The sequence below is a fragment of the Sus scrofa genome, chromosome 5 (genome assembly GCF_054392235.1).
Source record: "Sus scrofa isolate SSC_HxYL_T2T_F1_AM1 chromosome 5, Sscrofa_HxYL_maternal_Yorkshire_Landrace_v2.0, whole genome shotgun sequence".
NCBI classification, from domain to species: domain Eukaryota; kingdom Metazoa; phylum Chordata; class Mammalia; order Artiodactyla; family Suidae; genus Sus; species Sus scrofa.
The window spans coordinates 101,291,148-101,307,138 of NC_139387.1; the positions used below are offsets into that span (position 1 = coordinate 101,291,148).

At 40.5% G+C, this 15,991-nt stretch overlaps 1 protein-coding gene across 3 annotated transcripts in view; it reads left to right on the plus strand.

Annotated features, from left to right (window-relative positions):
- The window catches only part of KITLG (KIT ligand), a 92,829-nt gene that overhangs the window by 37,170 nt on the left and 39,668 nt on the right, over positions 1-15,991 (plus strand). For all 3 annotated transcript variants that reach the window (XM_021091141.2, XM_021091142.2, NM_214269.2), the window contains exon 3: positions 12,155-12,217. In XM_021091141.2, coding sequence (XP_020946800.1) covers positions 12,155-12,217 — 63 coding nt within the window. The remainder of the gene's footprint in view (positions 1-12,154; positions 12,218-15,991) is intronic.

The following is a 15,991-nucleotide window of genomic DNA, read 5'->3' on the forward strand; positions in this document are numbered from 1 at the left end:
GGTTTCCAGAGAACAGGAATGGAGCTATTGAAGGTCATGGAGCATCTTGTTGGTGACACTGGCCTGTTGCACACCACTGAAGTGGCTTTGTTTCTTTGCTGGTCTTTTCCTCTCCTTTACAGGCAGTGAAGGACACCAGAGGGTTCTCTGTGTGCTGATGCGCCAGCACTAGCTTGTTCCTCATTATCTTTTTTTTTTTTTTTTAATATATTTTTTTTATTTTCCCACTGTACAGCAAGGGGGTCAGGTTATCCTTACATGTATACATTACAATTACATTTTTTTCCCCCACCCTTTCTTCTGTTGCAACATGAGTATCTAGACATAGTTCTCAATGCTATTCAGCAGGATCTCCTTGTAAATCTATTCTAAGTTGTGCCATTTGCAGCAACATGGATGGAACTAGAGAATCTCATTATCTCTTAAACATGGTTTATTTCCCCTCCACGTGCCCTCCTGCTGTTCTCTAACGAGCCTAACAAAAGGAGATCTGAGCTGGTCATTCTCCCCTGTCCAGTGGTATGAAGACCGTTTCACATGTGGGTGGGTGTGTGCTACCTCCTTCAACACAGTTGGAGTCATAAGTTGTCTAAATGTTGACCAGATTCTTCTCCCACTTCTGTCACATTGGAGCTCTTCCTTCAGCAGAAACCATCTTCACTGGTGCCCCTTGGCCCCTGCCACCTTCATACAATGCTTCTCTTAAGATGCAGGGAGCAGAGTTCCCGTCACGGCTCAGTGGTTAGCGAATCCGACTAGGAACCATGAGGTTGCGGGTTCGATGCCTGGCCTTGCGCGGTCGGTTCAGGATCCGGCGTTGCCCTGACCTGTGGTGTAGGTTGCAGACGCAGCTCAGATCCAGCGTTGCTGTGGCTCTGGCGTAGGCCGGTGGCTACAGCTCCGATTAGACCCCTAGCCTGGGAACCTCCATGTGCCACGGGAGCGGCCCAAGAAATGGCAAAAAAGACAAAAAGATGCAGGGAGTGAGAGGGTTATCTGAAATGCATTCCTCCTAAGGATCATGAGCTAGTGGTGATTGCATAGGCTCCCTTGAGCTACATGGTGTGCTTTGGGATGAGCAAAGTTTGAGAAGCATTTTTGTAAGTTCCTGGTTGGAAAAAGCTAAGTGGCACTCAGTTATTTGAATATGTCTAGAGAACAGAGGTGATGTGAGAATAGGAAAGACATGAGGGGTTGTAGTATGTAGGAAAGAAGGAAAAGTGTTTTTGTGGAAATGTTTATCTTCCCTAGCTTGATAGACATTTCCTGGTCTATATGTTTTCTTTGGGGTTCATAGCCAAACTTCAAAACAGAAGTTTAATGCTATGGTGTGATTCTTAATGGCTTAATCTCAGGACAGAATTAAGAATACAAACACACAGATACAAATTCATGTGGATTCCTTAGAAAGATACCCCCGAAGTCCAGGTTTAAAAATATTTTCTGGTGCAGGAGGTGAAGTTGTATCAACATGTTTTATTCGAGGGGCTGGTGACCAAAGCAATGTAACAGTTGCCTACGATATGCCCAGCTAGGTATCGGATATAGGGATGAGGGGGAGGGGGAAGTACTTTTTAAAAAAACATAGATCATGATCCTTTTCCTCAAGTTGCTGATTAGTTTGTCACCCAGGGAACCCTCTACTAAAAAGAAAATGTGTACATTGAAAATGCAGTTTTGGTAGGAGGCACTCGTGAAACGTTTGTTCATTGAATCTTCTGTGCTGAGCATCCGTCACCTGTGGTGTTGGTGAACACCAGAGTGTCCGTGCCTCACTGATGCTACAGGCCTGAGGAAGGGCTTCAGGCATCTGCATTTTTAAGACATTTCCAAAAGGAGGTTTAAGAACCATGGCTGGAGATGGTCTAGTCTGTCAAAAGTTTAGAGACCCAAGTGTTGTGACCCTCATTTAATCTCAGTTCTTATTATGACTAGTTTTATCTATGTTGTATAGATTTATATAAATAGGAGATGAATACAAGTCTCCAAAATAGGCTTCATGTAGGTCACACCTGGGAAATTACAGGTCTCGTGAAGCCATGAAGCCACGGGTGTACCTGAGGGCCTGGCCCAAACATGAGAGGTCTGCGGAGGTCCTAGGGATTAAATTTCAAATATGCGGCAGGAACTCATGGTTGAAAGGTGATGGCGTATCTGACCACAGGCTGAACATGTCCAGGATTAAAATGGTATTTAAGAAAAATGACTGATAGTCCTTATTGTTTGCTAAGGGTTTGTGGAATGCTACTTAATAAGCACCACTTTAATGTCAAACCGGTATTTTTAAGTGGCATAAGTAGGTATTATAAGCACTTTCCAAGATTTCCCATTCTTGTCTTTAACCATCTGCTTATTTTCAGTCTGTGACCTATCAGCTGATGCAATGAAAAATGGCAAGAAGCATTGAGAAACAAGTGCCTGGGAAGAAGATACTTATTAGCACTAAAATATAATTCCCTCCTTCAAGGGCAAATGTAAAATCATTAAACTGAAAAGAAAAGTCTTTTTTTCTCCTCCCTTCCAGCAACTTGACTCAGAGGGGGAAATTTTAATTTCAAGAGTTGATCTAAATAAAATGAATATGTTTACTTGGGATTATTGGGGGAAAATCAAGGTAATAAAAAAAGGACTTAGAAGATCACTTCTAATTGAATAAAGACCTACTTAATGCACAGCCAATTTTTCATAGAGTAGGAAATTGAAAGATATAAAATAATCCCTGGTCTTAGAGTATTTGTAATCTATTTTGTGAGATAAGCCATCTCTATGAATATATGAATACGTAGCACTAACACCACAATAACTGCCCATAAATGGATGCCATTTAAAAGATTTTATGGATTAGCAGAGACCCAGCCTGCACTAATTTTTTGGTTAAGAGAGTGAATTTTTAGAATCTGACAGATCTGCTCTTTAACCTTGTCTAAGGAACTACTCTCTAAATCTCAGTTCTTACTCCCCAGTTTTGTGCTATGGATTACATAAGAGAATGTACAATAGCAATTTTTTTTAACCACAGTTGTTGTCACATAACCTGTCTGTGCCTCAGTTTCCTCATCAATGTAATAGACTGACAGTTAATTGACCTTTGAACAACACAGGGGATGGGGTGCCCACCTTTGGGCAGTGGAAAACCCATCTCACAGCTTAGAGTTGGCCCTTCGTATACAAGGTTCTTCCGTGGCAGTGGTTCTCTATACCCGATTCAACCAACTGTGGATCACATGGTACTGCCGTATTTACTATTGAAAAACACGTGGGGATGAGTGGACCCGTGGAGTTCAAACCCGTGTTGTTCAAGGGTCATCTCTATGACACCTCGTAGTGTTATTGTAAAGATTAAATGAGTTAATTAAATATTTACTTGGCACCTGTTTTAGGAACCAAACAGGTGCCAAGTAAATATTAGTTACTAGCAATGGGAGCAGTGGTGTTGGTGGGCTCACAGGGCACTGGAGCTGGAAGGGGATTTAAGACAGTTGAGACAAAGGACTTCGTCAATAGGAATCCTGAGATCCGAGAGTGGTGAAGCCCAGCTCTAGGTCCCATTACGTGTGCTGTGATTTTCTAGGATGGTGCTTTTTAAACTGGCTTCAAGAGGCCAGCCCGCTGCCCTGTTTTGACTTGTGTGTCTGAGTTTCCAAGGAAGACGTGGCTTGAACAAAGAATCGAGCTTGATGAAAACATGTTGGTGAGCCACTGCTTCAGGCCAGCACGTGTGGAATATTGTTTGAGAACCAGCGAGCCACAGTGTCTCAGGGTACTTATTAAAAGTATAGCGGTCAGGGTCCTACCTCCGAAATCCTGAATCACAGCTTGTGGAGATGGGATGTTGGGCACGTTCGTGTTTCCGACGAGCATCCCAGGTGATAGTCATTCGCATAGATGTGTCAGGACAGCTTGGGTCGTGACATTTGCAGTATTGGGCTGTTTCCATGTTTGAAAAGAAGCTGTGTCCCCATCCTTAGCCCTGGCCTCATTAATTTCTCTCATTCCCAAGGGAGCATGAGTGACTTTTTTCTTCAAAGAACTGTGGGGCAAAAAAGCATCGAGAAGTCGGTCAGGCTTCCTGGGGTGTTTGAATGCCCGCTCTGATACTGTCCAGCTGTGTGACCTTGGACAAAGGAATCCCTGTACCTTTCTGGGATTCACCTTCCGGTTTTGAAAATGAGGAACTAGGACATGATCCTTAGTTCCTAATCTAGGATGCATTAACTTTCAAACTCTTGCCAGTGGGACTTCAACTTGTGCGTATGTGTGCCTTATGTGAGTTTCAAAGAAGAGGATGTATAACTTTCATCTCCTTTCCAGAGACGTCTGTGACCTCCCCGCATCCTCCGATAGGAACTAAAAATCAGCTAACTTTGGAGGCCCTTTGTAGCACTGAGTTTCTCTCACTCCATAATGATACTTCTTCATGGGGTTCCCGTTGTGGCTCAGTGGGTTAAGAACCTGACATAGATCTGTGAGGATGTGGGCTCAATCCCTGGCCTTGTTCAGTGGGTTAAGGGTCCAGCATTGCTGCAAGCTGTGGCACAGGTCTCGCATGCAGCTCAGATCCCGCGTTGCTATGGTGTAGGCCTGCAGCTAGAGCTCCAATTCGACCCCTAGCCTGGGAGTTTCTATATGCCACAGGTGTGGCCATAAAAAGAAATAATAAATTAAAAAAAATAAAATGATACTCCCTCGGGTTGTACCTTTTGGAATAATTCAGTTATGCCTTGATTAAAGGAGGTTATATCAAGCAACAGAAATGTGCTTGCTTTGCAGGCATCATCTTGGTACAATTTGAGAGAAAGTAGGTTGACACTACCGTTTTGCTTTGTGCTCATAGTAATTTCTTCGGTGGAAATTATTCCCTTTCCAGTTCTGCCAGCTTCACCTTTGTGTTAGGTGGCACCTCCCACTGTGCCCACAAACCTTAAGTTTGTTTGCTTAGGGTGATTCTTGTGTCACAAAAGCACATGATCTATGACTTAACTGTCATTTTTTTTTTTTTTTTAATTTCTTCTTGGACACTTTGTACTGCCCCTATAGTCCCCATGGTTTTCATCTGAAATCCTTCTGGCATGTTGACTTAGCATAATAGTTCATCTACTTACAGAACATGTTGCTTTGTTTCTAAAAAATGTTGCAAGACTTGTTTTAAATGGCAAACTCAGATCTACTTAAAGAAAGGGTCAAGTATCTGGGAAAAGGATGAATGAAACTTTAAAAACATGTGTCTATGGGATGGTTTGGCCACAGCTTTTAATGATTGCAAGTATTAATATAAAGAGGGATCCAAATATTGCAATTGTTGAAATTAGTCTTTCGTTTTGTTCTTCCTACTTTTCCCTTCATCTGTGATGCTTTTGCTTTATTTGTAGGAATTTAATTAAATGTGACTTTGCTGCTTTTTAAAAACCTGTTTATCTATTGAGGAACTATTTGTCTTCCACAAAATGTTTCAGACAGGTTGCTGTCCCAGCCCCATCTCATAAAGGTGAAATTACCCTGTCTTTTCAAGGTCAGTCTGCAAATCAGTAGAATAGGATTAAAACACAGGAATTCATGGTTTTCCTGGTCTTGTGGTAGGTACTTATTTTAAACAGATTATATTAATATATGACTCTTAAGAGTTTAACGTAATGGGAGATTAAAAAAATATCCTTGGATAATAAATTTTACACTTTGAATGGACAGTTTGGAATAATTCTGATTTTTATTTTTCTTCAAATACAGTGATCTTCAGATAGAATTACCACTGCATTAAAATGGAGGATTGGAATTGGAGTCCCCCCCTTCTAGATGAATATGGAGCTTTTCTAAGCATAGGTTCTCTTTTAAAAGCAGAGTTCTCAGTTTTGGGGTTTTTTTTTGTTTTCTATATTTGACCCTTGATGAACAATGGTTTGATCACTAGATGGTTTTTAAAATGATTTTTTTTTTTTTTTAGTTTGCAATATTTAGCATTTTCATTCTGTTCCTGCATCAGTAGAAAAATTTTTTTTCTCTATTTAAATCTAAATTTAGGACCTTTAGTATTCCAAGAAAGGAGAGAAATGTATTAGGAATAATATTGGGGAAGTTCCCACTGTGGCACAATTGGATCAGCAGCATATCTGAAGGGCTGGGACACTGGCTTGATCCCTGGCCAGGCACAGTGAGTTAAAAGATCCAGCATTGCCACAGCTGCAGCATAGGTTGCAGCTGCAGCTTGGGTCTGGTCCCTGGCCTGGGAGCCCCATATGTCATGGGGTGGCAAAAATATATATATATATATATATATATATATATATAATTTGAAAATACTGACAAGTAGATGTCTACATTACCGTGTATTACCAGGCACGTCAATCTTATCATAAGGAAAAAATTGTTCTTCCTTTATAAGATAATCCACTTAGGTACTTCTGTGCACCTTAACTTTGTGTAAGTATCCAGGGACCATGAAACGCACTGTGTATGGGGTCTCTCTTTTAGTTGTCACCACTCATGTTGGTAATTATTTTTTTTACCCCAGTTTATTGATTAGGAAGCTGAGGCCTGGTAATCGTGAGTAACTTGATGATCCTCACTGGAAATAGTGAACTGACTAGAGGTTTGAACCCATAACTGCCCCTTTCTGGAGCACAAGGACTCAGTGAATTTATTTTTATGTATATATAGTCTTTTATTAAGGCCGCACCTATGGCCTATGGAGGTTCCCAGGCTAGGGGGTCAAATCAGAGCTGTAACTGCTGGCCTGCACCACAGCCACAGCAACTCGGGATCTGAGCTACGTCTGCCACCTACACCACAGCTCACGGCAATGCCAGATCCTTAACCCACCGAGCGAGCCCAGGGATCGAACCCGCGTCCTCATGCATACTAGTCATATTCTTTTCTGCTGAGTCATGACCAAAACTCCAGTTCATAATTTATGATGCCTTAACTTAGAATGTCAACGTCCACTGTAATTTAAGAGTTATCATTGTGGAGGTCATTTGTGGCACAGCAGGTTAAGGATCTGGCATTGTCACTGCTGTGGCATAGGTTCAGTTCCTGGCTGGGGAATCTCTACATGTCATGGGCCCAGCCAGGGAAAAAAAAATAAAAAAAAAAATTCTCATTGTAATCTTTTGAATTGTTTTTCCTAGGTGTTAGTCACCCTATCTTGTGATTAGGAAGCAGTCATATTATACAAGTTCGGTTAGTCCTACTTAATTGGAATCATCATAAGGTGTGTCTATGAACTCAATCAAAATGTTGCTAATCTCTTTTATTTGAAAGGAGACATGAGTCTTCTAACTGTATTTAGGTTATTCTTCACCAAAAAAAGATGACCCAGAAAAGTCTTGTCATGTTAATGTTTTCTAAACCACTGAGTTATTATTTTCTAAAAAAGAAAAGTAATTGATCCTAGTTGGTTAGATTTTCAGTCAGTATTAACAAGAGATGGTTTATAAACAGAAAGAAAAAGCTGAAGAGCTTTGTTCTGTGTTATTTCTGAAGACTGAAGACTGGTATTAAACTAAGCTGTTGCGTGGGAGTGAACGGAACCGGGATATTTAAGTATAAGCATAGAGGTTTTCTCTATAGCAGTGATTCTTAAACCTCTCTGGGTGTGACGAGATCTGAAAACTGTACTCTGCCCAGAGAGGTTCACATCTGTGCAACTTGGTGTGTCATGTCAAGGGAATCAGGAGTTATACAATTGCATTTTGATTCTTACCTAGAACTTAGGAGAAACAATTGAGACAAGTGAGTATCTGACTAAAGATGTCTTAAGAAGTCACGGATTTCATGAGACTCAGAGATCTTAATATTTGAGTCATGAGGTCCAAAGATTGTCCATCAGTGATCTAAACAGGTAATTAAATGTTCCAACTTGGAGTGCTTTTTCTCCCAAGTCCAAATACCTGCAGGGCCTGGTAAGCAGCCAGTACCTGTTGGCATGCAAAGACTTTTTCTTGGCTAAGTTTCCAGCATTTCCACTTGCTGTTCTCTTATGCATTTTACTGCCTTGTGTCACTGAGTATGGTCAACCCTTAAGACACCCAAAAAGAGAGAGCAAATGAACCAGTATAGTAGAGTGAGTCCCTCACAAAGTTACTTGTTTTTGCTCTTCTATATATTTTATAATCTAGCATCATGTTTATATCTGCATGTTCCAAACCACAAAGCTCATTGGAATAATGGTTTGGTAAATTTTCCATCAGTTAGGGTCACTTACAATTTTGTTGGAGTGTAATTGATGTACACTGTTGTATTTGTTTCCATGAACAGCAATGTGATTCGGTTATACAAACATATATATCCATTGTTTTTCAGGTTCTTTTCTCAAACATCAATTGCGTTCTTTTTTTTTTCCTTACCCTGAACTTATTTTACTAGACTAGATTTGTTTTCAAAATCTGTAGCTTCAGTTATGTATCCATTTAACCCTACCAACAGGATGCCTTCTTGGACTCAAAAACACGTCTCTGCTTTTTCAGCTTCCAGTCTCTGTATCAATCTTTAATACATGTTCAGCACTTGCCCAGTGGTCTTCTAAACTACTCCTGGTCTCTATCTTCTCCCTGCTCCAATCCATCCTTCTAGCCAACCTTCCTAAATTTCCCATCATGTTCTTTTCCTGCTTTTAAACACGGTTTGTGTAGCTCCACTGCTTACGCAAGACTGGTCAATCAGACTGGATTTTTGTAATTATCAACTTCACCCTCTTCAGCCGACAGACGAGCAGTAGAAGTTCCGCAGGGAGGAAGCCATGTGCCTAAGGCAGAAGGGACAGGTGGTGGACCTGATCCATCCACTGGGCCTCCTTAGCCCAGGATTCGGGTCCCACTCTAATGTGGCTCTCCCAGCGTAGTTCTTACCTCTTAGCTGCTAAAGCCTGAATGATCTGTCCCGGGTCTCCATGCCCTTGTCTTTGCATACGACCCTTCCTATATCTAGAAAGTCCCACTCCCTTGAAATTAATAATGATAAACACTCACACTTGTTCACACACCACACGCAAGCACTAAGTATTTTAAACAAGTTATTTAATCCTTGTTTAGTCTCACCAAATCCATTAGCTTGGTTCTATGATTCCCATTGGACACACGTAGAAATGGGGGCTAAAGAAAATGAAGTCACTTGCCCAAAGTCTCTGAGTTGAGCACGTGGCAGGCAGGGCCTGGATCCAGTCTGAGCACTGTGTCCCCAGGACCTGTGCTGTGAGTCCTACATCAGATTCACTGCCTTGAACAAATATCTTATCTTCCTAGTTCCAGGCCAGGGACTCCCTCTACTCTGTCAAATTTCTACAATGATCAGTGGACATAAGAGAGCCCCGTTCATCAAAAAGTTATCTGTGCTTTCTGAATGCTATTCAACATACAGTGAATGCTTACAAAGTAACATACCTCATGAAGCCACCATAAAAGTCTACAATTTGACTTCCTCATTTCTCTTCCAAATGTAATTTGAAACAAACCAGTGCAAGCCAAGAAAGTAATAATGAGGGGACTGATCAGTAGATAACTGTGCTGACACCAGAGCACAGAGGCAAGATTTGTATCCTTCCCTCTAGCAGGTGTTCCTGCTGCCTCTGACCTTGGCCGGCCAGTTAACCTCTCTGAGCCTCCAGATTTTCTTCTCTAAAACGGGCTTAATAATACACATTTCTGGGATTGTGGCGGAGACCGAATATGAAAACTTCTTAAAATTGTAAAGAATGAAAAAAAAATAGAATGATTTTTCAGTCCCATCAGAAGTGAAATATCAATAAATTAGTTTAATGCAGAAGTGAGTCTCCCAAGGTACGGAGATTTCAATGTGTTAGAGAACTCGTTAGATTCCTTTGACTTCTTGGAACCAATTTTGATATTTAAATTCCTGTTTAAACAGAATCGCCCAACATCTCTCTTACATTCTCTCTGCTCTTTTGGTGTATGCTCAGATTCTAAGTTTTCTGAATACTCATTCAGTTGATTTTATATTTATTTTTTGATAATGTTAATTGTGCTTAAGGAGGGGCTAGATTGTCAAGCAGCTTGTGTTCAGAACACCTGCCACTTCTCGCTGTGTTTCTCCATCTGGAAAGGCTTTCATTTATACGGTTGGTTGGTAGCAGAACCGAATGTTGCTGCTCATTCAGATTCCAGCTTTTACACCTGCAAAGGTGTCAGCTATGTCTTCTGCCAGGACTTACATAAAATGCTTAAAGTTCATTTGGCTGCCCCAAAATAGGAATGAACCTCTATGAGACAAAAGAAATGAGGGGAGCATGGTGGAAAGTTGAGTGTAAAGAGTAAAAGAGTCACCTCAAAATTAAACATAAAACTATGCCATCTTCTATGGCAGCCCAGAGGTGTTTTCAGGAAGCAGGGAGGACTTCATTATTCTATTGGGGGTGGCATGAGGAAGGATGACAGTGAGTCTCACAGTTGGAAAACTTCCACAACCAGTGTGCAGAGAGTAGTGAGATGGAATTGTTTAGCCGAGCTAAGAGGCAAGGGAGGCTTTGCTGTCAGAGACCCAAGTTCTAGTCCAAACTTGACATGCACTAGTTGGGTGACCTTAGTCAACTTACTTGACCTCTTTGGGCCTCAAGTTCCTCATTGTTAAATAGAGATCCTATGTGAAAGCTGACCTGAGGGTTGGATGTGATCGCACAAAGCCAAGTTCAGCTCATAAGGAACACAGTATTGGCACGTTGTAAATACGAGAAAAGTGTCAGGCTCCAGGCTGAGAGGAGTGGAGGTGGTACGGTTGGAGGTAGGATGGCACACACGCAGTGGGATCACCTACTTCTTTGGCTGTCCTCTGATTGCTTATGCCTTTACCTAGATGTTTTTCCTACCACATGGATCTCAGATTCTTGAAGCTTTTGGCAAAGCCAAGAGGAAACACATGGATTGTGTCTCGGGAGACTTGTCAGAGATGACCTAGTCCCGCAAACATGCACAAGATCCCAGCTTCCTATGGGGAACAGTAACCATTTTAGAGACAGGGTGAAGGGGAAAATATCTGCAAAGCAAGCTAGACCCATTGAGGTTATAACAGAGCAAAACCGCTTTCTTACCTTGTATATTATTTTAAGACTCAATGGGCTAAATCGGTTGTTGGCTGTCTTACACAGCTGCAAGTTTTCACCGTGCTAGAGAAGCGAAATGATGGCACTGGCACTAGAGAGAGAAAAGGAGACAGGTGAACCTCGAATTCTGTAACTTACCAGGATATGTGCCTTGCAAGTCAGTTGCCAAGAGAATGACAATACTCTTCTAATGAAGAATGTCAACTGATTGTTTATGATGTTTGGCACATTCACTCTTCTCAATGCATAATTTGACTATTTGACATGGGTACTTTTATCTGCGTTTTACAGATGAGAGAAAACAAAGTACAGTTTAGATTTGTTCCAAATTCCCCGGTTGTAAATAAATCAGGTGTTTGTTCAACTTAAGCTAAAGTGATCGATGGAACTGGGTTAGATCTTTCTTTAAAATCTTTAAAAGAAGCCAGGTAAAAACTTAGGGCATCTCGAATGTTCAGCTCCAGGTAAGTAGATTACGTTATATGACAGAACTGAATATTTCTAAATTATTTAAGGGATAAAGCATTTGCCTCTGATAAGTATAGTTTTTCTTTTGAAGTTTTACAGACTTTTGGGGGAGGCATCAACATAGAACAGTAGTTCTCGAACTTGAGCACGCATCAGAGTTACCGGGAAGACTTAAGAAAGATTCAGTTGGTCTGGTGTGGTCCAGGACTTTGTGTTTCTAACAGGTTCCCTGGTGATGTTGACACATCACTTGGAGAACCACTGACAAGAAAATAAATTGTGTTGCTGATTCTTCGGAGGAACAAGTAGGAAAACAGTCCTACAGGGAAATTCCAAGACCACAGATGGAAATTGAAAATTCAGATCGTGTTTCCAAATCTCAGTAGATTATACTTAGCCACCCGTAGCTGAATTTGGAGTCTAAAAGATTGGTATTATCACTTCCTTTCATTTTGGAGAGTGCCTTTGATTGCAAAGGGAAATCAAGAATGAAAAATCACTATATATGTAAATGTTGAAATTCAGCAGTAACTTAAAAGTATAATACGTTTGTAAGTGTTTTTCTCCAAATTACTGAAAACAATATGGTTAACTGATATGTATGGATTTTCTTACAATTTTTTTTTTTTTTTGTCTCTGTAGGTGGCAAATCTTCCAAAAGACTATAAGATAACCCTCAAATATGTCCCCGGGATGGACGTTTTGGTATGTAAACCGTATGCTTCTGAGTTTCTTTTTAGTCGCTGTCAAAAGAGATGAGATCATTCATATTGAGACAGGAAATTATCTGCCATTTAGGAGTTTGCTAATTGTCAGAATTTAAAGTAGGTATCTTTGGAATTTGACTTGTATATGTTTTTTTCCTCAAGCCACTGTTAAACTTTAGTTTGGGGTTAGCATTTCAGCACATGTATCTTACACCTGTACTCACAAAGTTAATAAGACCACATTCTTTAGAACTAGCCACAGATCTGTCTGTCTTTCAACCTCCCCCCAACCCCGCAAAAGCTTGAGTGTAAAATTATGTAAATTCTTTTCATACCTGAAAAGATCCTGTATAAGTCTCCTAGTCATTTGAGAACATAAAATGTTTTCTCTCTGAATTTATTTGCAGTGTGATTGATCCTTAGAACCTTGCAGTAAAAATATGTGGCTGTGATTACAAGTATCCTTTATTATTGCAACCAAGAAATTCTAATTATTTTTTCTCATTATTATCAGTATTTATACATCAAGAAATGTTCAGGCACACGGGACAATGTCATGCCTGCGTATCCATCGCATAGCTTGTCAAATGTTACCACTGGACAATATTTGCTTCAAACGTATTTTTTAATAACTATAAATATAACTAGAGCCCCCTCTATGCCTCTTTCCTATATCCATTAGTGCCCACTTTGTCTCTTAGGGACGACTTGTCGCCTAGGAATAAATATTCTAAGCTGGAATTTTTCATTTCACTGCATGTTTTCAGGGCTGGACATGAGGCTAGTTAGTGTACTCCCTTAGAGGTATTTTTTACTTTTACTGCAAACTATACTTATCCATACATAAGATACCATGTATTTTGCACATTTTCATATTTTATGTTAATGCCATTATACTGCTTGTATCACTTTGCCACTTACATTTTGCAACAGGCCTTTGAAATATATGTTCCATGTTGATTTTTAACTACTGTATTGCGTTCCTTTGAGTTAATTGTGAAATCATTTAGGTTACTCTCTGCTCTACAAGTTGACATCTTTCCATAACTTAGCAAAAGTGCTTAATTACACATCCGCTTCATGCAAGTTGTGTTAGGCTTGGGGTCCTTTCTGTGGACGAGTCCATCAAAATTATCAGTAGTTTAAGTGTGTTAAGCATGGGACAAAGTGCTTGTGCTTAAAACGCCTTTCAAAGACGCTAAGGTTGTCATCTCCAGAGGAGGTCAAAAGCATATTTCTTTTCATGCAAACATATTTACTACCTCCCAAGTTCCTTAGAACTCCTTAGAACATGTCCCTGCATGTAGAACCAGTTTTCCCCTTTGTTGACCTAGCAAGTCTAGGTCAATGTCTGTCCTATTGAATTAGGGAGAGTTCTCTGGAAATAGTAATGCAACAGTATCGTGGCCTGAAACTTAATTAATCCAATCATTTGCTCACTCAGTCAACAAGTATTTGTTTAGGGGGAAACTCTGGAGCCAGCACTTGATGAGACACTCTAAGAAACAAGTATACATCAATTAGCTTTATGTTCAAAAACTTTAATAATAATGGGAGGGGGGTATCTGACCTTTTTATAATACTTTTTCTATTTTCAACACGATGGCATGTTTTTATTTCTTTGGATGATTAGAAAAACCCCAGGAGGAAGGCAGCAGAGTGACTCTGATTCCTCTTTTACAAAGGACACCCTGAGTTTTACAACCCAGAAGTATTTTGCCCAAGGGTAACAACTAGAAAGTGACAGAGTCTTAAAAAGAACCCCTAGGTCATCTGACCCTTAACCCTGGGCTGCAGAAAGTAATTACAGGAGCAAGGGAAAGTGTTCCAAGTGAAGCCTCTAAGGAATAAAGATGCACCCTGCTCCTGATTACAGAAGCACCTAGGCCTGGGGTTGCCAAACTCACTCAAAGAAATCACGCACCTCTTTGAAAAACAACGTGTTAAACTGAAAATATCGAAATAGATTCGCTTGTGCTGGTATAACTGTAGATGATGCTAAATCATTGATCTGAGTATTTGCTGGTAATAAGAAGGGCTAAACTTGTAAAAATAAAGCTGATTCACAGCCACATATTTTTTGCTCTTTGTTTCTGTAATTGAGAAAAGTCCACTATTATTTGGTCTTGGCACACCATCCTGGCACAACTGGAGAAACTGTTCTTGGCTACCGCAGTTGGCAAGAAAAACAAGCCCGTGCATAGGCCTTTGAACAGAAACAGGGGTCTTACGCTTTGTTTTCCCTTCATTTTAAAATGCTAGTTTCTGCCAAGACCAGAGGAGTTTCCCGGTGCAGAGGCCCTTGATTATTTGTCAGTCGTCAGAGTCCCAGCTGCCTTATCTTTTGTCTTTAAACAGTAGAAGGTGTTTAGGATGGTACCAGAAATTCTCTGGGGCCAAAGCAATAAAATGGTGCAGGAGGAACCAGGCAGAAGAAAGCTCCAGGATAGAAGACACTTTATTTTTTACTTTTGTTAGAAAAATCTCCTAAACACTCCTGAAAAGGGGAGGTGACTTTTCTAAGGGCCTTTTTAGAAAATTACTCAGCAGATTGTCTCTCACAAATGGTAGGGTGAGACCCACCGCTTGGTATTTAAATCTCAACGATAGCTACCAATTTTATTTTAAGCTCTTTGAGACTATAATATTGTCATGCTTAGGGTTTCCATTAAGTTCATAAGCTAAAAATGCTAAACATTTCTGATCCTTTCCACGTATGAGGAATGTTATTGTAGAAAGAACAAAAATGGAGCGGCTGAATTTCTGCCGCCCACCTGCAGTCGTTTGGATGTCCATAAAATGAGAGAAACTGTGAGTTGCTCGTGGTTTTTGAGTAATAAAAATTTTCATCCCTTTTCAGTTAAACGATGTAGTTATCAGTTTTCCTCTTAACTTTTCATTTGGAAATACTTTCAAATTTGCAAGAAAGTTGCAAGAATCTTTACAGCCTTTACTCTCTAGTACAGCATCATCTCTTTGTAATATTTTGCTTTGTTTGCTTTCCTGAATGCTTGCTTTCTGTGTGCACATGTGTTATTTTTCTAAACCCGTTGAGTAAGTTGTATACAGAATAGCTGTCTACCCCTAAATACTTCAGTGTGTATTTCCTAAGTTGATTTTCTCTTGCACAACCACAGTATGGTTTTCAGCTTTCATAAATGAAGCCATAACTAAAATACTTCTTCCATCTATTGGCTGTATTTCAATTTGACCATTTCCTTTGCATTTTTTTTTTTCTTGTACGAAAATCTAATATAGGATCATGATTTGCATTTTGATAGCCTGTAGGATAGACAGACTAATGGTTCCCCCAAAGATGTCTCGTGCTGTGAATATATGGCCTTCCATGGCCAAAGGGCCTTCGCAGATGTAGTCAAGTCAAGGATTGTGAGATGGGGAGAGGACCCTGCAGTATCTAGATGGGCCCAGGAATCCTTAGGAGGGGCAAGGGGAAGGAGTGTTGGAACCAGAGAGTGACTTGAAAATGTGACACTGATGCCTTTGAAGAGGAAGGAGGGGGCCACAAGCCAAGAAATGCAGGAGACCTCTGAAAGCTAGAAAAGGTGAGGAAAGGGATTCTCCTGCAGAGCCTCTAGAAGAAACACAGCCCCTGTGCACACCTTGATTTCAGCCTAGGGACACCAGTTTTGTACCTCTGACCTCAAGAACCATGAAGTAACAAATCTCTGCTCTTTGAAGCCAAGTTCAGGAAACTACTACATTATGTCTCTTTGTGCTACTTGAAGAGTCCCTCAGCCTTTCTTTCTCTTTA